This window comes from Hoplias malabaricus, chromosome 3 (genome assembly GCF_029633855.1).
Source record: "Hoplias malabaricus isolate fHopMal1 chromosome 3, fHopMal1.hap1, whole genome shotgun sequence".
NCBI lineage: Eukaryota > Metazoa > Chordata > Actinopteri > Characiformes > Erythrinidae > Hoplias > Hoplias malabaricus.
Window position 1 is genome coordinate 59,683,455 of NC_089802.1, and position 25,493 is coordinate 59,708,947.

At 39.1% G+C, this 25,493-nt stretch overlaps 1 protein-coding gene across 13 annotated transcripts in view; it reads right to left on the bottom strand.

Moving 5' to 3' along the window:
* Positions 1 to 75: 75 nt before the first annotated feature.
* tp63 (tumor protein p63) overlaps positions 76 to 25,493 on the bottom strand; it is a 100,986-nt gene continuing 75,568 nt past the window's right edge. For 6 of the 13 annotated variants that reach the window (XM_066663686.1, XM_066663688.1, XM_066663687.1 and 3 more), the window contains 11 exons: positions 24,604 to 24,852; positions 10,867 to 11,053; positions 10,654 to 10,769; positions 10,409 to 10,518; positions 9,768 to 9,904; positions 9,088 to 9,170; positions 8,784 to 8,908; positions 3,950 to 4,152; positions 2,632 to 2,779; positions 1,007 to 1,100; positions 76 to 799 (listed from right to left, as the gene is read on the bottom strand). In XM_066663686.1, coding sequence (XP_066519783.1) covers positions 497 to 799; positions 1,007 to 1,100; positions 2,632 to 2,779; positions 3,950 to 4,152; positions 8,784 to 8,908; positions 9,088 to 9,170; positions 9,768 to 9,904; positions 10,409 to 10,518; positions 10,654 to 10,769; positions 10,867 to 11,053; positions 24,604 to 24,852 — 1,755 coding nt within the window. In that variant the 3' untranslated portion in view covers positions 76 to 496. Of the gene's footprint in view, positions 822 to 1,006; positions 1,101 to 2,631; positions 2,780 to 3,949; positions 4,153 to 8,783; positions 8,909 to 9,087; positions 9,171 to 9,767; positions 9,905 to 10,408; positions 10,519 to 10,653; positions 10,770 to 10,866; positions 11,054 to 24,603; positions 24,853 to 25,493 lie in introns of all 13 variants that reach the window. The other 7 variants (XM_066663684.1, XM_066663693.1, XM_066663681.1 and 4 more) reach the window with 4 other exon arrangements.

Genomic DNA, 25,493 nt, shown 5'->3' on the forward strand with positions numbered 1-25,493 from the left:
CAATCATTCAAATCAAAGTGTTGCCAGAGTGAAAAAAATTGTCACAGCCAACAGATAAACAAAGTTATAATACTATGAATCCTATTTGGTTTTACAGATCTTGAAACAAAAACCTGCTCCTGTTTTTTTTTTTTTTTTTTTTTATAAAAAAAATTTATAAAAAGCCCCAGAAACATTATTTCTCTGTGATGAAGAGAATGAATGGTAATGACTGTACGTCAGCATTTCTTAAGTGCTGTATCTCAAGAAACAGTAATAAATGAAACCGGCGAAGCACCGCTGACCCTAAAGCTACAGTTGTTTGAATCAAACTAGGGGCTTGAAATGACCAACCAGACCAAAATACACCCCAAGAAAAACAAAAAAAATAAAATAAAATAAGTGCATTTATTGGCATTAAGCTGTACAATTTGTTTCCACGAACAAATGGCAGTGTTTATGTGACAGACAGCACTTGAGAGCATGTATGGATATGAACTGTAAGTGGGGGTGGGGTTTACTCGCCCTCCTCTTTGATGCGCTGCTGTTTGTTGCGGCGTGAGTCCGGCGCCAGGTCGAAGGAGAAATCAGTCCAGTCGTCTCTCGGTGGGAAGGAGATGGTCTGACGGAGGGTGAAGCGCACGGCATCAATCACGCGCTCCCCTCGTGCCTCCGTGGAGCCCACGCTGACCGTGGAGGCGCCGCTGGAAGTGCGGAGTATGTGGGGAGGAGGGGAGAACTCCATGGTTTGTCGGTGCTCCATGATGCCCTTCCAGATCACATGCTGGAACTCTGTAGGAATCTTTAGCCTGGACAGGTCCTGAAAAGGCAGCAAACGGTCACTGCACAGCACACACACACACACACACACACACAAACACACACACACAAACACACACTCACTAGCCATCCACTTTATTACAAACTAGGGCTGCAATGTTTGGACAAAATGATGTGATCAACAATGTTTTGTAATAAAGTGGACAGTGAGTGTACACATCTTCAGAAGAGGCTGATAAACACTCACCTCTAGACTGTAGTTCTCAATCTGGTAGATGTTGGTAAGGCCTTGGGCGGTGAAATAGTCCAGACAGGAAGAGCATCCCAGCCGCAGCAGGAAACTGAAACAGATTGATTTAGGAGTGAAACAGTGCTGACCAGTCTTTCTGTAGTACACACCCTATATAATGTAGTCTGGTGTTTCTTAACAGCAAATGCTGCCGTAGCTCAACACACTCCAGACAGCTCATGAAAGGCTTTATAAAAAGAGGTGACCAGGTGTGTAGAGGAGAGACGCTGCAGCTGGAGCTGGAGGTTAGGAGAATAGCACATAGTTGAGGCTACGTTCCACCTTAAATGGTTCAGAAACTGCGCTAGAGCACACCAGTGTTTTGTCATTTAAGGTGGAATGGAAAATTAGAATACAGCTGGAATAAAGGCTGTAACAGCGTGTTTTGTGGCTCACTATATTCTCCTACAGGGTAATACTCGTTATATTGGGACTTGGGCATCCAGCTCTATGTAATATTTTGTAGTTTTTCATAGTTTTACAATTTAATCCGTCCTCCACTGTAGCGCTCCACTGCACGTGCCAGTGTTTACGTTCTGTTCTCTGTTCTCATTGGCTGTTGAAGGGACTTGTTCAGCCTTGAGTTGGTGGAGAGTTTACACTACGCGACTACATCCAAATCAAACGTTTGATATGTTGCGACTGGTCTGAAACGTGATTTTGAGGCAAAAATATTTAGAATCAGACTAAAAGTAGTGTAGCGTAACCTCAGCTTAAGGCATGCCACAGAAAACTGACTTCATTCAACAACCACAGAGAAGCACGCTAACACAGGTCAGCAGCAGTCCTTAAAGAGCATTTCACAATCGTAACATGTATCCTCATAACAGTGTAAAAAGTTGTTTAGTCAGGCTACACTGTGTCTTCCTATTTGTATTTGTTACTGCACTGTCAAAATATTTATATTTCCATGGCTCTGAAATTTAAAAACATTTAATGTGCAGCAGTTAATAAGCTTATTATATCTTATTAGCGATACAGAACACTGCTTTAACAATATAAAATCTCTAAGTACAGCAATATAAATATCTGGATACAAAGGCGCCTATCTATTAAATAAGATAGAGTTGGTATCGGTACCCTGTATCGACAGATACTTGAACATGAAATATCGTATCTGAAGGAGAAAACATGGTATCGGTGCATCCCTACTTTCTGATATCACTGATGCACTGAAGTTTTTTCCTCTCATTTTCTCCAGTTTGTGCACGGCCATCTGAAGATGATCGAGTAGAAACAGACACTTACTGAACTTTTTACTGGCTTTTTCTGGAGCCACCGTCCCATCTCTTCACTAACTCAAGCTTTCGTCTCAAAATAGTTTATAGACAGAGCATCCAGTCTTTATTTAGCAGGAAGAGTAAGGAAACACTCGAGTGTGCATCTCTAGCCTGATGAAATGTTTTCAAAGCTGTTGATTTTAAAGTTAAAAATATTATAAAAAATACATTTAGACCGAAAATCATCTCAACCCCCCTCCTATGTTTTTGGTGACCCACTGAGGAGTTGCGCCCTCCCAGTTTAAGACGCACTGCACTAAGCTACTGCCGGCATTCTTTAGTGGACTTTTTGTGGAAGTGTACCTGGAGATGCTGCTGTCCACTGGGTAGGGCGGCGGAGGCGTGCAGTGAGAGGAGGGCACCATGGGTAACTGAGGCTGCAGAGCGTGGGTGGGACTCAGTGAACTCAAATCTGTGTTCATGGGGATGTGGGTGCTCATCATTGGGGTCACTGCAGATAAAGGAACACAGGGGAAGACCATCAGTCTGAGTATTGTTATTATTATTATAATTATTTTATAAGATGCATCATTATATATTCATTAACACAAAACCCCTGTGTATTTTATAATGCATGTCGTTGTTAATGCCCTTTGTTGAGTAGAGCCAGACTCATCTCCTTCAAACTGTCACAGCAATGATGAACTGTGTGTTCTTGGCACCTACAGCCAATGGCGACGCAGGAGTGGATTAGGAAATAGTGGACAGGTGAGGTCAGTTTCGCCTAATATGACAAATGCTGAGCCCTGGGGATTAGGAAGAGCTTTGTCCCACAAAGATCCAGTTCACATGTGAAAGGAAGCTCACTGTCAGAGACACTGAGACACTGAGTGCTACTTAGAACTTGTCATGCTCAGACAAGTTCAGCCCCACTGGGCAACTGCGGCGGACTGGGGATGTACTGAAGGATTTCTAACAGTTATTTAACTGTAACTGTGTCCATGTTCAAAGCATGAACCCAAACGGTCAAATATCTTAAATCAAACAGATTTACAAAGGATTTGTTCCAAACTTCCACAACTTTTTTTCAGTACAGTCAGGCCACCGTCTAAAACCACAGGTCAGGAGAAATCAATATAGTAAACTCTATTTTTGATTTTACTTTGACCCTCTGAATCCCAGGTAAATGTATCTCATTGGTAAACGGACCTACAGTTAAGAGTAGCTTATTATATATTATGTAAAACTATTAAAAAATAATAAAATGATCATTAAAAAATGTTTTTATTTACATGTAACTACAAAGGTACAAAATCTTTTTAACTTTAAACTGAAGTCAATATATTCATTCATTCATTCATTCATTATCTGTAAGCGCTTATCCAGTTCAGGGTCACGGTGGGTCCGGAGCCTACCCGGAATCACTGGACAAAAGGCAGGAACACAGCCTGGAGTAGGCGCCAGTCCTTCACAGGGCAACACACACACACACACACACACACACACACATTCACTCACACTTTTTGAATCACCAATCCACCTACCAACGTGTGAAGGACAGCTGCTGTGTTCAAATGATGTAGTAACTAAATAAACAAAAATAGAGATATATGTTTTGCTTTGGACACTGGTGTTATATGGTGACTGATAAATAGTGCCTTAGACAGAATCTTAATCTTACTGTCAGTGAGTCCTCCAGTCATGCTGGACGGGGTGAGGGTGTTGCGCTGCTGGGGGTTGATGAGCTGACTGACTGAGGGCAGTTTGTTGACCTTGCCGTGTGGCGGGGAGCTGGAGCCGAAGGCAGGCTGGGGGGGCAAGGGGCTCCTGGAGCAGAGAGGAGGAGGACACGGCCTGTAATTCTGATCGTCTGACAAATCCCATCTTAAACAACAGAAGAAGCCCTGCTATTAGTCACATAGTTCAGCAGGACAGCCAGGCCATGGTCACAGGGGAAAAAGCACAGGTAGCAGAGACATAGTCTAACAGCACAATGACAACAAAAGACGAGGAAGGTGAATGAGTTTCTAATTAGACTAGAGGGAAAATACAGAGACAGAGGAAAGGATGAAGGGAAGCTGAGGTCTTCACTAATTCTGCATGAGTATGCTATAACTGGGTTGAAGAAGTTATTAAAAAACATTAAATATTAGTTAATATTTATAGCATAATAATATGGCTCAGACAGCATCAATCCATTTTAGTCTCTCATAATATGAGTCACAGTTATAAATGTGATTTTTCAGGATATTAAAACTAAAAGTGTTGAAGGTTGTATGGATTTTCGTCAATGTGAAATATGTCTTTATGTGACCTAGGTTTCTTTGTCTTTTTACATTGTTCTGCTGTTTTTATGCCATTTTTTTAAGGAGGAAAAACAGAAAAAATGACCATAATGAGGCTCAGAAAGGAAAGAGAAGAAAAAAGAGAAAGTCAAAAGCAGAAAAGACATTTATTGAATAACAAACAAAAGTGCAAGAGGCATCAGTTATACATCCAGCATTTGATTCTCACAGAACAAGCAAGATCTCACTAACTAAAGCATTCATTTCTCATTCTCTCTGACAAAAAAAATACATTTCTCTTAAGAAAATGTGCATACTACCAAGTCAATCAAAACACAAATCCTTACTGCCCTGCAGTGCACTTTATAAAATATGACCAGCATTATCTGTTATATTATCAATAAAGTCTTTCCCCCCAACAAACCCATAGACATCTATATATGAGCCCAGCTCCATGAATAAGAAGACGTCAAATGAAAATAGCTTTCGAAAATATTTTCAAGAGCTTACAGAATACTATTAGTCCCATAGAGAAATAAGTAATAAAAAAAATAAAACGTGCTTGGTTCCTGGTTCAGACAATCAGGAAAAGACAGAGAGAGAGAGAGAGAGAGAGAGAGAGAGGGATGAGGTGGTCAGCTGAGAGGCTGGTACTGTTTTTGTGCAATGTCTTTCTGTGCAATAACAGTAGATTTGTCAATACAAGTGCTAAAAACAACAGCCAGCTCAGCAATAAGGGCCCTTTTAAAAAAACAGTGAAAAAACAAACACAGAAAAAATTGAAAATCATGATCAAGAAAAAACAAAACAAAAACAAAAACAGTATGACACACAGCATGAGGCCTTCAAAATTTAACATAAACAAAAAAAAAAAAAAATACACAAATAAGCAAGCAAACAGTTCATTTTGATCATCTTATCTAAACAGTAAAATTGGGATGGTTCAAACAATCATGCATTACTTTCAACCGTCTTAAAACTTCTGGGAGGGGAAAAATAAACTTTTGAGCTTAGGTGAGGTGAAGTACAGCTGTGGCAACCAAAATCTACGACCTTTCTTTTATTGGGCTATCTAAAGTGTAGCCACAGGAAGTCCCCTGGAGACAGGGAGTGAAGGGAGGGTGAAGAAATGAGGACGAGAGAAGAGTGAGGGAAGCTGTGAAGGAGGAGGAATGTAACTCCTGCTTTTAGGAAGCGCTGAAGCGTCTCTTCTGCTCACCTAAAGGCTCCAACAGTTCAGAACGCAGGCGGGCCCTGAGGAGACTGCAGAGATAGGAGAAAGATAGAAAAGAAAGAGAAAGAGAGAGAGAACAACAATAAAGAGGAAAAAAGAGGGAAAAAGAGAGCAACACAGAGAGAAGGTGGATGGACAAAGGGAAATAAAGTGCAATTTCTGAGGAAAGGCCAGAATGCAAAGTAGAACAAAGAAAAAATGAGGAAAACAAAGAGCAAGGAGCAGAAGAACAGGAGTTCTAGCTAAAATCTTGTTCAATAGCCACAATGACAACACTAAACATACATGTTCATTTCTGTGCTTAGAAATGAGCCACTGTTTAAAAATGTTCAGTGATGTGGTGTCCACGCCGCCAGGGAGTTGCATTTTAGTTAGTCTCTTCCTGCAGGGCCCCCTTGTGGCCATTCGACCAGAATGGAGATTACTTGTGATCATTTGAACGAATATAATCAAAACGAATATTCCTACCCATAACTGTGATCTAAGAATAACTTGCTTTTGAACGTGGAACTCTACACTGAGCTCAACAAAGATGATGTATGTGATGCAATGGACAACCATCTCAATAAAACTGTGTATTACTGCCACAGTAAAAGAGACTTTCATAAAGCTGTTCTTTGGATTTTGTGTGTGTGTGTGTGTGTGTGTGTGTGTGTGTTCACTGTCCCAGTGAACTTGTGTTTTTTTTAATGTGGTGGCTCCATTTTGTTGTACATTATGTAATGATAATAAAAGCTGAAAGATTTCCAAAATGGCTTTTTCATTGGTATTTGCCAAAAGGAATTAAAAAGGTGTGAAGTATTTAATTATTCAGATAACCCCTTAAACTAGTGTTATTAAATATCAAATGTGTGTGTATATATATATATATACAACTACTGAATGAAACCTGAACATTCCAAGAGGCATAAATAACTAATCTTATTATAAGTGTGAAAATTGAAAAAAATTGAAGTGAAAATTATCAAAAAATACGAATTGTATGTGATGTACTGCTGCAAGTATTCCTGCAGTAATAACAACGCTCACTGCGTGGCAGTGCTACACACAAAGTGGCAATACAGCCTAAAGGCAAAAGCAAGGAAAGCAAGGAGAAGAACAGAAAAGCAAATGAAGCAAATAAAGAGGCCTAAACCACTGAGTCACAGACACAGGAAGCATTTTTTTATTATTTTATTTATGGTAGGGGAAAAAAACAGAGGTTAGACAAATAAACAGAAGATATGAGCAGAGAGATAAACAGATGAGTGAGAATGTAGAGAGAAAAGCAAGATACTGAACTAAATCTGTCAAAATGAATCAGAAGAAAGCAGAACTACTTCAACACTGCTATGCAAACTTTTCTTTTGGTACGTCATTGTCCAACAACTGACAAAAATGACAAAGGCTGATGGAAGAACAGCACTTTGTGTCTCCTGTGAGTGGACAATTTTAAAGATAATGGCTACCCCTCACCTACTCATTGTATCCACACCACAGAGCTAAGGTCGTAAACCGTTGTTTTTCAGCTGTGTTAAAATAGAGACAAACTACGACCCTCCCTAGCGTAGTTTCTCACTCTACAAAGGCCTGGGACGAAATGACAGAGAGGGGGGGAAGGCAGAGTGAAGACTGCGCAGACACTACCTCACCTGTCAGTTTCTTAATGAGGAGAGCAAACAAAAGCAGTAATTATCACAGGGCGTCGAAGTGCATTATTCAGAGCTATAATTTCCAGCTCTCTCCTTCGCTTTGTTTATTGCTTTATGCTGTGTTCTAGCTGCAGGTACAGAGCCTTTGTATTCGAAAAAAGACAAACTGAACACTGCCCTAAAACACCAACTCGATATTCTGGGTAAACCTGACATAGATTTATATGCAAATGTATGGACACCACAGGTCAAAGAAGTACTCATACTCCACAGGGAACAACTTACAGAAGGCGTTTAGATTTAGACCCGACCTCTATTTATTTACTGAGAAAAATGCACCAAAACATTTGCAGTCACTCTCATATTTTTCCAGTAAAAGCAAACCATGCATTAACTTAATGAGCAGAAATGGGCTCTCTGCAGAGTACAAGTAATTATATTAAAATCCCAAAAATATCATTTAACTCGGGGTGCCCAAACTTTTGTATTGTTTTATTTTAGGTCTGTCACTTTCTAACGCACAAGCAGCATATAACCAGTCAGATCAGCTGTCAAAGACTAACCCAAATTAAATCATGGACTAAAACAGCACCACCTTAAAAAGGTACACCCTCTGTTAGAAGCCAGGTTTAGTTTAGTCCTGGGTGAGAAGCTCAAGAAGCTTAACTTTAAATTTGCTGCTTAAAAAAAAAAATCACAAATCCATCTCATGCCAGCCACAACTTAAAGCGTTGGCTCATGCAGTAATCACACTGTCAGTGTAATGGAATATTCCACTCAAGCTGCCATGCAACACTTCAGGCCTAAACTTAAAGACACAAAAGGAGTGTAAAGTGGGGTGGGTCTGCTGTGCATGCCTGTTCAAACACATATTCATCCCAATGTCACGGCCAAGTCCGCAAAGAAAAGGATTAAATCCATAAAAAGGGGGAGGGGGAGAGAAACAAAGAAAGCCGTGCTGGTAAACAATCAGTTTAGGTTAAACAACTGACAAAACACTGCAAAGAAGCGCCAGGGTGAACCTTGTTGGTGCTGTGTGTGTGGCCTGCGTGTGTACACTGCCTGCAGTAGCAGTCGCTAAGCTCACAAAAGGAGGGTCTATTCTTGATGAGTACAAGCTAATGCATTTATCAACAAAGACACATAGTGTCACTGAAGTGAAGCACTGCCCTTATGAAGAACTTAAATCTACTGGGTTGCTGAAGGTGCTCCTTTATGGAGGGTTTGTTACCTGTTAAACATGAGCGAGTGAATATGCCCAGGTCCTGCAGTGTTGTGAGTCTAAAAGTCTGCAGAGCAGAAGTGATTCCCTCCTTTAGTGAGCGTAGCTTTATAGAGTAATCTCCCTGAGTGTGAGGTACTCACTGTTTCTGCAGGAGGCTTTGCTGCTGCTGCCTGTATGATTCTATGGTGTGCTGAGGGAGGAACTGCATGAGCTCCAGAGACTCTTTGATTTTGACCAAAATCTCATATATTTCACGGCCTTTAATCTGTTAGAGAGAAAGGAGAGAGCAGGATGAGTTTGGGTGGTATTTGATATCTGTTCACACATTTATTGCCAGAATTGTTTTGACAAAATATTTTATTCTAACTCCCAGACTGAGGTGATTTTCATGCACACATTTTATTTAATTCAATGCCAAAAATACCAAAATTAACTTAGACTCACAGGCAAACAAAACACTTCCTCATCAGTGGATCTTCTCTTCTTTATAGAAGATATCTGAATTCCATGAGAGGCCTGGCGGAATGCTGTGGGAGCAATCAAGAGAAAATAAGAGAGAGAGAGATATTAACATGAAGTGAGGCAGTTGAGAATGCGACATGGAGAAAAACACACAGCTGAAGCACAGGTCTTAGCAAAGCAGACACACTGAGGCTAACAGGGATAAAGTGCATGCAGTGTTAGTGTGCACAAGACGTTATTGATAAAACTGAATAATAAAGTAATTTTCATATACATCATGCACTCCGAGTTTCAGATGCTATACTGTAAACATCAAACTAACAGCAAATTTCCAGAAAGAAAATAAGGGCGCATATATTTTTTAAGCATCTTGAATTATGAATTTAACACAAACTAATCTTCCAACAGAACCAAGTTTAAAAATCAATACTGTGTCACAACAATACAAGTAGTCTAGGAAAAGCACCATGCAGTGGGTGCGTAAGTGTATTTTGTGTTACTCTCTTCACAACCATACCCAGAGTGATAGGAAAGCAAGAGTGTAACAACAATGTAAGAACAACTTGCTGGTCCAAAATCTCAGGCCCCATAGAGATTTTAAGTTTTGAGTGTGTGTTTATTTGAGAGAAGAAACCCCATCACCAGCCCCCAGCGCTACTTACGGCGTTTCGTACCCTCAGAACTTTTTGTGCCATCACCGACATGCTGCTTGCGGATGCTGTCCTCATCTGCTTTGCGATCTCGTCCTGGGCATGCGCAGATCCGAGCTTCGAAGCACCGCCGGCCAAGCACCTGACCGCTGAAGAGCCAAGCACAAGACTGCCTTAACCACTGTACTCTAGGTTAATGTGACTGAATGAATCTACATAGGGTACATAAACTAGGGCTGGGCAACAGAATTATGTAATTTGATATTTATGTTGACAAGTAACCCGATGCTTATCCTTGCCAGGTGATAATCCCCCATGGTGGGAAAGAAAATTAATAGAGAACTTCATAACTTAGTTTAATTGTAAACAGTTTGCCACACTGTCAAAGACCACTGTCACACTGCTGTTGTGGATGTGATATATTGTGACATACTGTGTATCCCAAAGGTTAAGATGAGTACAAATTTTATGAAAATATAATGCTTAGCTGAACCTATTATGTCAATACAATGAATCTATAACACTTCTTGTAACTCACATTTCACTAGGGCTTTTAGCTATTATGCCATTAGCACTCGTGCATTAGGGCCACATCCTGGTAAATGGTAAATTACTTTTAGATACTGCCTATATAGCGTCCTAATGGGTCTTACTCTCTGGTTTCCAATGTGACGATGATGAGGATTGGGCGTCTGTTCATTCCACCTACACAGCTGGAATTGCACATGAAGTTGTAAAGGATTGTCGTAAATTCTGTGCCCACCTGTTGGAACAGAGCAACCTTGTCACAAAGTCACATATACACAAATAAGAGCTAGAATGGAAGCAAAGAAAACATGTGGAGTTGTGTAATAAAACCACTCAGAGCAAAAGACGTCACATGGTGATTCAAACATACCTGAGGGGGCTCGTATGGCACCAGAACACTCTGACGCCCGGTGATTGAGTCTTCCACATACTGGGCGTGGCTGTTGCCCTCTACTCTAATCAGATGACTTGGTGGGGCAATTTGGCCTGTTCAACAGACATAAAACATATCAGATATTTGAAACCACCCAACATGTTTTCATCATATCACACATATCATACACTCTACAGAGGATTCATTTACCATCGTTGAATTCTCGGCTGAGTTCGTGGTTGGGGCATCGTTTGACCACTTCAGTCACATGTTCTGCTTTCTTGTAGACAGGCATTGCACGAATGACTGCTCCCTGGGGTGGATTGGTCAGGACCTTTATCTGGATGGGACACGTCTTTGCGATCTGGCAATATAACTTCTTAAGCTCTGTGGAGTACTGGAGAGAAAAGAGAACATTTGTTTACTAAAATGCAACTACTGTTTAATCTACACTTAAAACCTTTAAAGTCTTCTATATGTCATTTGCCCAACCCTTTCTGCCAGCTCAATAAAGCCTTCAATGACACTAGATCAAAAGTGCAGAGGATGTGTTTATGATGGCCATAGGGAGAGTGGGGGTGAAACACCTGCAGCGTGGCGACTGATTAGCTGACAGAGAGCCATATAAAAGACTTAAACCGGGTGCAGCAGCTGGCTACTGGCTTCAGCATTTCTGCCTCTGGCCTGGAGCTGAGGGGGCTCCAGAAGGCCTGTGATTATGGCCACGAAGGTGCAAACACACAACTACTTTGAAATATCACCATGGCAAAAAGAAAAAAGGAAAATTCCGTGGCAAGGATTTTTTCGTCTCATAAAGCTATAATACGTCATTATAATCTGCATTGGGGCTCTTCAGATCCCGGTTTTCTTTGGTAATGGTGATAGTATATATTTTTATGATGTGTTTATATTTAAAAACAGAAATGAACTAGACTGGCTTAGAAATTCTATTAACTTAAACATTATATTAAACTGGTAAACATCAGGTCAACAATAATACAAGCCTTTTAATTGAGTAAAATTTGTGCTGTTCCCCTTTCCAGGTTTACAGATGGATGTAGTGTTGGTGGAACTGCCACTAGGGGGCCTGCATTGAGATTTAAAATAACTCTTGAAACCAGGAATGAATAGATCATTTCAAGTCTGCCCTTCCATTCCTTTCTGTTCAAAGACGGTCATTTAGACAGCATTTCTCAACACTCCCTGTGTCTGTGATGAATACGGTCTGACAATTCCCAAGAGAACGCCATGTCACTGACCGCAGAAAATCAGCCTTGCATCACACACTAGGATCGACTCACCCCAAACACCAGCGGCTGACATTACCACCTTGGGACTCAGGGCTTACTCATACACACTGCATCACCTATAAATTCTAACCACAAATTGTAACACAGTGAGAACACAAACAGGAAGTGCTGTTGCAAAACACCCTGATCAACACTGTAGTAACTACCACAAATCTGTGATCGCTCTTCAACAAAGAAAAAGGCTGCATGTTCAAAAACATTAACTTGAAACTTTAGCTCCTTAACCTCCCTTAGGACTAGCTTACACATAATGACTGAGTAATCAGCCTTAGAATACAGAAACTCAACGGAGCTGCATTTGAGTGCACTGCTGTAGCTGCTTAACATCAAATCCCAAGTAGAGTACTTTACAATTCTCAACTATCAACAGAATTATTATTCAGTGAATGTTTTTTTCTGATTTAGTAAGCCTTGGTCTTTTTCATTCAAGAGATTTACTGCAAAGCCTAATGCAATGCATTCAACATGGCCTTTTATAATTAGCATATTGCAAAGACCAGACATGCTGTGACTGATTTATACCATTAATTGTACAGCCCTAAGGGCCTAGATAAACTAAAGTGACGGCATATGTTAATACGTTGCTAGGAGTCTCAGGGACATGTTATTAAAGAAAAGGAAAAAATTTGAGTGCAGACAAGTCAATGCAGGACAGATTGGGAAGATTTTGGTTGCTCATATTGCCACAGTAGAGCCATTTGTGCATGTAACATTAAATCAGAATGAAAGTGGAGAGATAAAATAGCAAACTGCTGCATTGAAGCATTTTCTGCAGAGTGTTGGACAGTCTTAACATGACTACCAGTGCATTACAGAGTTCACCGCGTGTGCTATAAAGCCTCATCACAGTCATTTCCAGCTCGCTGACTGTAAAAAGAAATGAGGCATCATTGGCAACCGTGTGAACATCCTTCCACAGCAAGAATTTCAACAACCTTACTGCTGGATGTTACTCTATGGTGCTCAAGTGGCACGGAAAAGCCTGCAAAGAAAACCTTCCTCTTAAGTTCATTTGTAAAGGTGGGAAGATGTGGAAGCGGGAAGAGAACATTGCTCCCAGCTGTTTTGAGGAACAATGGAACATTAAATTCCATTTCTATTAACTTTTGATTTGAAGTGTTCCAGTGAGAGGAGCCCATCCCTACACCTGCCTAATAGTTCATGAAGAATTACACAAGCTTGGCAAAGAAACCCCCCCACAAAAAAAAAAAAAAAACCCTGCCATTTCCCTCAGGACTTGTAATTAACTGTCTTAGAGAGACTGAAAGGATAAACAAAAAAGAAAGAACATGTAGAACACAGAGTAGGTTTATATCAGATCAATCATTTAAGATTACATAAAGGACGTAGATAACGTATTATCTACCGAATGAAGCAAAAAAGTAAGTGTCAGTTTACAGTTTAGTTACAGCCTGTACTCTGCAAACAGTAGAACAGGAAAGAAGCTGATGTAACATATTTTTGAATTTGAGTTTTTTAGTTAAATAATGCACTAATGACCCTAACCCTAGAATTACAGTTTTAGGACTAATAAAATATGTAATTTGTTGTATATGGCACAAAACATCCTCTATATTCACATCCATGACAAAATCCGACAAAGCTGAAAATAGTTCAGGAAGTGCCCATGACTAAATCAGCTTGGGAGTATTCAGCGGGTCAGATCTATCTATTTATATATATTTAATATATATGTCTTTTTTTTTTTTTAAATGAACCTTGGCTTATACACAAATAGCTGGGAATTTTCCACCTGCTAGCTGCTGTTAATTAAATAAATAAAGTGGGAGAGAAAATTAGTTAAAGTTACAAACTTGTAAACACAATAAATAAAGTGGACATGAATGAGTCACTCAAAATAGGAACAAGCTGAGTAAATGGCTGATAACTACGGTCACAAAAAAAAAAAAAAAGGAAATACAGTAATGGCATGTTTTAATCTCGTGGTTAATTCACAGACACCTGCTGCTGTCATGTTTTGTATATACCACACTAACCAATTTTATATTTTAGCAAGCAATTTACTCAAACAGATTGAATCCAGAAGTATATTTTAAATCGATCCAAACCATCTTCAACTTTTCATTTTTTACAGTGCAATTGGAAAACAAATATAATTTGAGAATTATTATATTTCTTGCATTTTTTTGCACTATTAATTTAGAAAATATGTTTCAATTTAATAATAGTTCTTTTATAGAAGCACAAATGTATCTACATCAGGTGAATGTACAAACTTTTATGCAAAGTTTGGAAATTCTCTGACATTTACTACTTCCACTTGATATGTCAAAACACATAGAAATACAGTGATGGAAACCCAGCTTGTTAGAGAGTACAAACACAAAAACATATACTACACACTTGCAACCTTCTACATTCCCCCAGCACTACACAGACACATAAAAATACAGAATGAAACACAGAAGCACCAAACCCAGCCCTGCAGCAACACATTTTAAACATGAAAATATGTGCGGAGGCTGCTGTGTTTGCTCAGGGCCAGGCATGAGCTGCTGAGAGAGGGAAAATCGACACACACACACACACACACACACACACACACACACACACACACACACACAGGGTGGAGCTGTACAGTGATCTGATAGATGGGAGTCAGTGGCTTTTGAACAGGGAGGGCATACGTGGCTAACATGTAATTATCTCCCATTCATTGGCCACAATGTGAATTACACAGCTTGAGAATGTAGTGCATACAAAAGCCAGAAGAATAACTCTTTGAACAGTGGCCGAGGATTTGTCAGAATGACACAGTCTACAATGGGCAGAACTCAATACTCCACTCTGCTGAACTGCTGGCCTGTCAGAGAACAACAGTACAACACAGGACTCTCGGTGTGTGGCATTTCTTTCAACACTGCGCCAAAACACCTGAAGTTCAGGATCTAACAGTAGACCTCACTGAACAGCAGCCAGATATTTTTTACTGATTTACTGATCTACTGATTACTATGAGGGTAATGAAGTGTAAATCAAAGTACAAACACTTTTTCATCTGGAGATTTTCCTATACAAATGCACGCAAGATGCTCCTTATAAACTGGAAATATGATGACGATACAAGCTCTGAATTCAGGAGTTTTTGAGTGAAATTAGTGGCAACAAGCTCTGTGGAGGATAAGCAGTTCTAGACTTGCATTCCAAAATCCTATAAATTAAATTTAGCTGGATTTTTCCCCATCCCTAACAAATTCTATAAACATAATAATTTGAGTGAATTACCGTCTCTGAAGCATCTACATTTAAAATGTAGGCATTTAGTAAAGGGCATTGTACAAAGTAGCAAAATTGTACAAAATATTTATTTTATAATATCCGGGAATACAATCTTTCAAACTTAAAAAAGCATTTGTGTTTTATTTCTAGGTTTAAACGAAAACATCCCCCAATTCTTAATGTGGTCTCTGGCTTTTGGACCTAACAGTTTTTGTACTGAGTAATAAATCTTAAGATGTAATAACATTAGTTAAATTGTGAGAATACGTGTATACAATTACTTACTTACAAAATATGTAAATGCCAGCTCGCACAATCTGTACTAACACTCAAATGTGCACAAAACAGAGTGTGTATAAAACATGCATGAGCGTGTTGGGGCAGGTGTGCGGCTGCAGCAGCGGTGTTGGAGCGGCACAGCGCTCAGGGCTGCGGGTTCAGGCAGGATGAGGCAAGCAGTTCAGTGCTCTGGCGCCTCCGGTCTTGTCCCGCCTCATAACTGACATGTATCATCACGCCCCATGCCGCTCCAAAACCTGCTTCACTGCTCAAAAATGCACAAGCTGTTTTTTTCTCACTTCCCACACAGTGGGGGGAGAAGAAAAAAAAAAAACACCTGCTCACTGGGATGATGACAAAAACAAAGTAGCTGAAAAATCAAAGCAGCAGCATTTGCATATAGCAACACAGATAAGTGCAAACAAGTGGAAGTCAGGAACTGGAAAGCCAATTTCACGGAAGCAAATTTTAATCAGTGTGTTAACTGAGTGAAGGAGTGTGTAATAGATATTCCACAGACAGAGCATGGATGAAATGAGAAAACATGCTGAAAAGCATTTATTTTTTCTTGTTGAAAATATCATTATAAATTTAAATAACTTAATATTTACTATGTACAGAAGAGCTAATGCTATTATACTGTAAAAAATGAATAAATAAAATAAATAAATAAATCCTGTTTAACATTTCAAACAATCCTCAGTTCCAGCCTGAAGCCCAGCTGTCTGCACACTGCTGCTATGACTTCACCATGTGTTTCTGCATTTTAAAATATAGCTTTTAAATGGCAAGTTCCTTTTCTTTCCTGTTCTTTTGATTCAGTCAAAGTTGCTTCATCATCAAAGTTCACATCATCTAGCAAAACGTCTCCAGTAGCTTCCAGGAGAAATATAGACAAACATTTTAGTCCCTTCTAAAAAAATAAGTCATAATTGTATCACTAACAGAACAAGAAGACTGAAATGATGTTGACACTCATTGTTGCATTCAGTGAATCCAGCCTTCACATGTTGAAAACGTTATAGAAGTAAAAGCCATTCATTATAATCAAATCCAATCTAACTGCATGTACTTGTTTAGCTTAAAAAACAACAACTATTTTTGCACATTTTTAAACATTAATTAATTAATTATCTATAACTGCTATCCAGTTCAGGGTCGTGGTGGGAACGGAGCTTACCTGGAATCATTGGGTGCAAGGCGGGAATACACCCTGGAGGGGGCAACACACACTCACAGGGCAACACACACACACACACACACACACACACACTTGTGGACACTTCTGAGTCGCCAATCTACCTACCAACGTGTTTTTGGACCGTTAAATAGAAAAATGTTTAAATTTGAGGATTACATTTGAGTAATTACATAAATGATTACAGCAGACACACACACACAAACACACAACACACACACACACACACACACACACACACACAATCCTCATTTAATTGCTTAATTTAATATAGTCAGATTGGCTCAGGAGTAGTTTGGAACACTGTCATTGTCAATTAACACAATGCACTAATGCATCAAGAAATGTAACCTGAACCACTATTAAGCAAAAATAAAGCCAAACAACAATTAAACAGTTCTTATCTTATCCATGTTTCAGCTTGTTGTCTGGAAAAGCAGACACTACAGCGTGTTCTATGCCGTAGATAAAAGGGTCTATCAAAAATGTCATAAAAGAGATGTTCAAAAGCCTACAGCTGTATAGGGGTGCCTCACCATAGCATGGGTGACCTGTCTGTGTGCAAAGGTTCCACTGATTTGGTTGGGAATTCGTGTGGGTAGTTCAACAAGACAACACCAGGTCACATTCTGCACATGAACAAAGTGCATCTGTACTTGACTGGCCTGCCTATAACTTGTTGATAAATTGTTGACCAACTGAACTCTTCTGCCAAGCAAGAAAAGGCAACAATTCAATTGCAATTTCAACTCTTTGTATCCTCAGCTTCCCAAAGATAGAAAAGTATAATTAAAAAGCAAGGTGATGTAACACAGTGCCCTAACATGTTGGCATCAAAATATATTTATATTTCGTTTTAAAAAAACATGCATCTCCAAAATAGTAACTTCATAAGAGAAACTTTCAATGGATGTTGGTGAAAACTATTTTTCCCCCAAGTAAATTTGGAGGATTTCTATTCATGTCTATAGATATTTCTATTCATCGTGAATTTTATATACAATGTGAAGAACAGCTGCTGACTAAAAATCTACCAAAACGGAAATACTGTTCTTCAAAGAGTGACGATACACAAAATACAATCAAGAGGGCCCATGAAATCGTAGACAATTTTTTCATTGTCTTTTTTTCTGTTAAATAAAAGGTTCAACTGAGGTTCACAAATTATGAATTCATGTTTTTATTGCATTTTTAGCAAGTGTCCCAATTGTTTTGGGAAATGGGTTTGTAAATTAGCACAGATTAAGAGAGCGTTATGAAATCTGTTTGACACAGACTGCACTGTTGGTGCTGAAGACTGATGTCATGCGTAGAATGGTGAGCTGAAATTACAGGATGATGAAGTGGCCATTTGCATGAGTTAAGTTATACACTCTCTCTTCCATGTAGCACACCTACTTATAAGCAAACGGATGCTACGCCACAGACAGGGGCTCAGCCAATCAGCTTCAGAGTCTCACCCGATGACACTGAGCTACGTGTAAACAGCTGGGTGTGAGCATGTGTTTGTATTTTCAGTGTCTGACCAGAATGGAATGAAAGCAAAAATAACTGTTTTTTTGCTGATGACGCCACATGATTACCTGGGATAATGTGGCTTGACGAAATGTTTATTGCAAAGTGCTCAGCAGCAACAGAATATTCCGGCTTTTGTAGTAATACAAATGTGTCCCTTTTTAAAAAATTTTTAAGAAAAAAAAAAAATAAATAAAGCCAATTGCATCTTCATTCTGTATGTCATTTCTTAGATGACCTTTATCACACTCTCCATGACACTTGCACCCTCCTCTATAGTGATGTTAACGGAAGCCACTGATTTTCCTGGCACTGCTTAATGCCCTTTGATTAAATTATATGCTTTCGAAATGTGATCTTTCCCAGAGAAATGTGTGACAGCCTCAGTGTAATTACACTGGATTTTCCCGAGTTTCCTTGAATGGTCGCCCTGAGTACTGCCAAATTCTCCCCTCTCATAAGCCCCTTTTTATGTCTTTTCTAGGGCTTTTCTTCTGCATCTGTGTGCTTGTTCAAATAACTCAGAAAAACATGTAGCACAAAAGATGGGGTTTATCTCCTGAAAGGGTCAGGAATTCCTGCAGATGAGAAGCTGGACCTCTAGAGCTCTGTTTTGAAAGGGCAGCTAAAAGAGATGGAGATTATGATTGTGAGGCTGAGCTGAACCTAACTGCTTTCCACCCACTCCCTCACTCCAGACCACTACACTCTCCCTGACACGTTTCCTTTTGCAAATTCCAAATCGACATAAATATAAACTAAAGACAATAAAAGCTCATATCTAAACCAGTCTGAGAAGTGGGCTTCTTCACACAATACAAATTACAGGGAAATAATTTCCTTGGCAAAAAAAAACCACAGCTTATTTGAAAACCCCCCAAAAAGCACTCCCTTTTTTTCTTTAAGTTCTGTGTTTAGAGCTTTGCGCTGTGGAGTCAGACGAGTCTCAACAGGCTTCTTGACACAAACAAGCCTTGGCTCCATCTCACGAGGCATGGGACGGGCCTACAGATGTCTCTGGGACAAGCTGTATCTTGCCACCTTTCGTTGGAACACTCGATTCTTTGAGTGCTTTTATCCCCCCCACCAACCCTTAGCCCCCCTCGGTCTTCTCCTCCAGCACTGTTACACATGCAGCCAGAGAACTTAGATCATTGGAGCAGGGTGCAGTGATTGGCCCTTAAGCACGATAGGGTTCAGAAAAGAGGCACAGAGTATTTACATGAGCATTATCAATCCATTCCCTTAATCCCCTGTCCTTTGGCTGAGACTACTTGGGATGTCTGCAGAGGGGTCTGATGGGCGTATTTCTTCACTCACAGCACACTTCAGTGGCAGACAAAGCCGATGGTTTGACAAACAAAAGCACTGTGGATAATTTATAAAGAAAGCCTTTGCTATGCTAAAATAATATCAAACACATGCTACATCATTACCACAAAACAATCATTTCTCTTTGGCCCAACTTAGAAAGTGAGACAGGACACTCATCTCTGGAGTCATCTTACCAAAGATGTTGAAAAAAAGCCTAACAAAAACAAAAGGGCCAGGATTGCAAAAGTGTTCCTGTAAATGAGGAGTCGTTGGATGAAATACCAGGAAATGTCTGTATGTGTCAACAAGCCTTTACTCAGGAAGAGTTATCTAGTGCAAAGGTGTGTCTGCAAAAGATTTTCTACCCACCTGGTTTACACAAAAATAAAAAAGTGCATACAAAAAAATTGCAAGGAAAAGACACAAACCTGGTCACAAATCACAAAATAGGTTTTACATTTGGAAGAGGTGGAAAAATAGGTTTATCAACCTGAAATTGGAATATTTCAGATAAGTGCTGAATTTGTGGAAACAAAAGTCAGGTGCATCCCAGTACAGTGTCCTCAATACTCAAATCTGGTGTTCACATACATAACATGACTGACCAAATCTATCCAACTACCCACCAATGTGGATAATATGAATCATACAGGAAAGTGCAATCAGAAACTGTGCAGATAATTAACAGAAAATTAAATCAGAGACACTTTCACAATATTATTGCAATTACATTATATCATAATTATAATTAAGCAAAATAAAAAACAACAACAGTAACTTGATATCCCCAAAATGTCACACTCTAGTTAACACACAAGGCTGCCTAACTGCTCTCCCAAAAGCTTATAATGGTTTGAATCTATCCATTGAAGACAATATACATGTGCATTACGTCATCTTCAGGAATCATCAGGAAAACCCAGTAATCAGGCTAAATCTGCATTGCATTTTATGAGCTTTTAGAAATTCACACACATTCATCTGCTTGTGAAACTAACCAGTGCAGGCACACAAACTCGGACATTAAGCATTCCTTATTAATAGTCACAGATGACATTTAGAACATTTTTTTATTATTATTATTATCGTTACACTTATATAGCGCCTTTCTAGACACCCAAGGACGCTTTACAATCTACACTGCTCAGAACGCTCAATTCACACACACACACTGGCGAGAAGCGGCAGCCAAACGCGCACAGCGTACTCTCAACCAGGAACGACCGTCCACCTGGAGGACTGCATCGGGCACTAGGATTTCACCCAGGACAGAGTGCCAATCTATATCTGGGCACACACACATTCACACTCATTAACTCACAAACCATTTCTCTGAACACTTAGTTGGAAGACAATCAGACACCAATGAACTATCAATTAATTTTGGCAGAATAATATAAAATAATATATATATGTATTTTTATAAAACATAAAATAATTAAAATAGTCATAACATTTGGAAATTTAAAAAAAATAATTTTATTGTAAGACAATTTAATTAGACTGTTCATAAATCATAACCACAAAAATGGAGTGGGCTGCTATAGGCAATGATTAGCTAATGTGTTACAGGTAGTTCTCACCACAATTAGTGCAGACTGTAGAGGTGAGTGGGACACTGAAAGATGGGAACAGACTGAAATGAGCCAATGGGGCGTGTTTTTCTCACACCCAGACCTATCCACATTAACAGTGAAGTCAGGTGTCTTACTGTTTTTTGGTGGAGTATGCGACAGGAGTGAGGATGACAAGGGCTGTTGTGGGAATCGAATAAATGTCACTATCCCACAGAGCTCCACAGCCAATGAGCATGAAGGAACTGTCTCACAAACCAACCTTTCCTCCACTTGTTTTCTCAAAGATGTAAAGGCAGCTTTAGCTTTTATCATTCATGCAATGGAAACACTGGTTTTTCCAGACTATCTTGTGCCAAATTTGAGACTAATGGCAGATGGGATCATAATGACGAAAATAAATTCCCACAGAATCGGATGCTTGTTTTTCAGTATTAACCCATATGATTAAACGGCTTGAAAAACCAGAACTGCCTGAAAATCTGGATCTCCGTTAAGTTAACCCTGACGAACTAAGATAAAATGTGAAATCACTAAGCTAGCTCTTTGGAACACATCATCGTAGGGGTAAGGCTTACAAAATGCAGAGTAAAAATTAACCTTAAAACTGAAGTCGCCACCTACTGGTGAGCGCGTACGCAATGTTAAACGTCGTCCGCTGGGGTGCGCTGTCCCTTAGGATGACCCTTTTATTTTTGGGTCCTAACTAGTTGACAAGCAGCACAGTAGGCATATAAAAATACATGCGGTCCTTCACTGGGACACCCCCAGTAAGTCACTACAACCTGCCTAGCCGGTTTCGTCAGCTGTCTGTTATCGAGGTGACACAAATCTGAGCCAAGCAAAAATCACACTTGCAACCAGCTGTTGTAATGTTCACTGATGCGTAGTACTGCCACCAAAACAGACTTTGCATAGCAGACGGATCTCACAAATACCGTTGATGCGCATGGCGCTAAGAGACCAACAGATGTCAGCCAAGAGTCTTGTGAAAATGTTTTCTCTTATTAATAAACACATTTAAACTAACTTGTATAATATACGTTAACATACATAGAGAGAAGTAGATTGATCTTCACTTCACTATAGACGTTAAACCTTGCTCTGTAAAAATTACCGCTTCTCTTTGGATAGAATGTAATTTTCCAAAAACCACGGCAAAATCATATGGAAGGCTTTAGTTGAAATGTTTACCTAAGAATTGGAAAATATGTAGTTAAAAGATATGTTACAATCAGGTGTCAATATGTCCAGTATCCATGGCCATATCATTTAATATTTTGACCAGTAAAAATGCTAAAGCTATTTGCCCCAAAAAAGAAAGAAATAAAGAAAAAACCCAACCTTCGTTCACCAACATACACAATTAATAATAAAAATATATAGGACTACTTAAATGAGCTCAGATTTTGCTTGAGTGTATTAACTGAAACATTTCCACCATGAACTAGTTGAGGAAACAGAAAACTCCCAAACGCAGCTGCATCTTTCAACAAAAGCACTAAGCTGTTCTGAGATCCACATAAGAATCCTGGAGGGCCAAATAACCAAAGCCTCATGAAGACAAATGTGATCTGACAGGATTAAATGAAGATTGACCTGAGTGTCCAGTGCAAAATTACATATATGTTTACGCTTATTTAGATGTCTCAGGACTCAAAACTCCACATTCCCGAAGAACATCCACAGCAAAAACACATTTCTATAAGCTGCGCAACACTGTGATGCTCACAGAGAATCTATTAAAATATAGTGATACGTTAGAATAGAATTCTTTACTGGAGCAGAGGCTTCAGTAAAGAGTGTTGATCTAATGCCTTAATACTAAGCCAATGGACTAATATGGAACAAAATGTAAAATAAGGAAAATCCCACAAGCAATTGTCTTGTTAAAATTATTAAAATATATATTCTGGTGGTTTTAAGATGATATGTAAAGATTTTTAATAACGCTGTTGTCAGTCCTGGGACCTGATGTGGTAGAACACACTAAGAGCAGGCCAGTTTGAACCTCAGGGGCCTTCTCCCTCTGCCAGGTGCAGTTTGGTAATTGAAGACTTTCATACAGATCACAGAAAAGCCTAGAGCTGAGATCAGACAGATAAAGACTTCACACTTTTTCAGTAGGAATAATCCTCTCTCCAGTAAATCATGAGGAGCCCAAGCTGGGTAAATCAACTCTGGTAGCAGATGCATCCTCATTTTGGACTGGAATAGCTAGCAGGGTTCTTGCATATCACTAGTTTTCAGATTTACACGTACATGGATCTGAGTGTGATTTCAGAGAAGAATGTGATTTCTAGGCTATGTGAGTGATCGGGAGTGGTTGGTGACTGGAGGGCATCATGTTCTATTTCCTGGTGAAGGGAAGATTCAGTTGTATGCCTTAGGCTAGGCACTTAACCCTATTTTCCTGAGGGGACAACATGTTAACACTTTCATGTTCTGTAAATACTATTTTTCCAACACATACATACAAGCTTTGCCACATTTTACTTTTTATTCTGAGATAAACAAAACTAATTACTAAGAGAGTAAGCCAAAAACTGTAACTATCATGACGGTGATACAATGAAACAATCCAGTGTTTAAATCAATGCTTTCAGTTTGAATGTATATCTACTTTCAAATAACAGCTCCTATTTGAACTCAAAGGTTCATTTGTATGCATGAGAGCATTACAGGTCATTGGTTCTGCTAAATGCAAACTGAAATAAGCTCCTAAAAATAGTTGTGCAATCACTTGTTTTGCCATGACAATACAACTGCAATGTACCACAATGAAAGCAAACCCCCACAACACCGAGAACAATTTTCTCAAATAGAAAGTGTGATGTATTATATTATGAGAGACTATGGGTACGCAAATTTATAGATAAGGATATGGTGGACATGACATTGAGCCTACATTTACTGCTCATAGCATGTATCATTGTTTTATCTTTTACTAATACTGAGTGGTCAATTGTGGTCAAGTCGTCCCTTGTACAATGCTTAATTTTTGGTCATGAACGTATAGTCGCTGTCCAAATAAAAGCCATGTACCTCCAAAAGCGTAACTTTATAGGAGGGGGAAAATCTTAACTTTCAATGGACTCCAAAATGTTTTATTTTTTATGTTTAAAATGTTTTTCCAAGGAATTGAGGAGCATTTCTATTGGTTCAATCATGAAATGTTCCCACTATGTGAAGAACAGCTGCTGTTCTGAACAGCAAAATTTTTTTTCTTTGGATGGGGACTTCAAACCCCAACAAAACTGGGATACTTTTTAGGATATTTTTAATTAAATTTTAGTTTCATTTATACAATTTCCGATTTAACTCAAATTTTGATGGGTTTCATGATTGATTTTCAGCTTGCCCATTAAAAATTAATCATTCATATTCATCCAATAACTGTTGGCTACAGATAAAAAACAAATTGTCAAAATGTGCACCCCTGGCGAAACAAATGAACCATTTCTGGCATATTTCTAATATCAGATATGGTATATCTGCTTTAAATGAAGGGTCTTACCGTCCACGTGGCAGATTTTGCAGTGCTGGACTGCTGGAAGGATACATCAAAAGTGTGTGGCCCAGCGTAGTCTGTATTGGATGGGATGGCCGGTGATGGGGACAACGCCTCAAATGTGGAGCTGGGCTGGGCATAAGGAGACGGAGCCGTCACGTTGTTTTGCGTGTGTTCATTGTTATAAGGGCTCGTAGATGTAGAGCCAGCATTTTGATCCATTCCGTTGAGAAGCCCCAGGTTTGTGTACTGTGACTAGAAAAAAATAAATAAATAAAAAAAATAAAAGTCTGTTTGTGTCCAAAAAATATCACAAATTCAACAGCTGTACAACATTATAGTAATCTATCACATGGATAATACAAAGAAAACAAACATAAATAAGCTGTTGCACTTGTCATCAATTTTGATGTTAATACATCAGACAATGATGTCATGTTGGGCTTAGTGAAACCCTGCCTATCTGGTAGCTGACTTGAATGAGTCTTTGTGTGCATAAGTCTGTAAGATGTATCACCCAAGCGTTTTGTCTTTCTATATACTACTGTACATCTTGCCACAGTAAAAAATAAACACCTCACAATATAGCTGACTAAGCTAATAGAGAATCTAATCTACTTCTACATGTGTTTGCAATTTCACTGGTGTTATTTTCCATTAAAACAAACAAAAATCGTAGCAGTCAAGAAAGCTGGCACATTTGAATGAGTAAGGATGAAAGTGCTTAAAAAGATCTTCAAATATATCTCCATAAACAAAGATCAGAATCATACAAAGTGTGTTTATTACAGTGTCTCTTTATGGATTTTAAAGCTGGACAATTTAAAAAAAAAAAAAAAAAAAAAAAAAAAAAAGAACTGGAAAAATACTGATGCCTTTGAGACTTAAATGCTGGC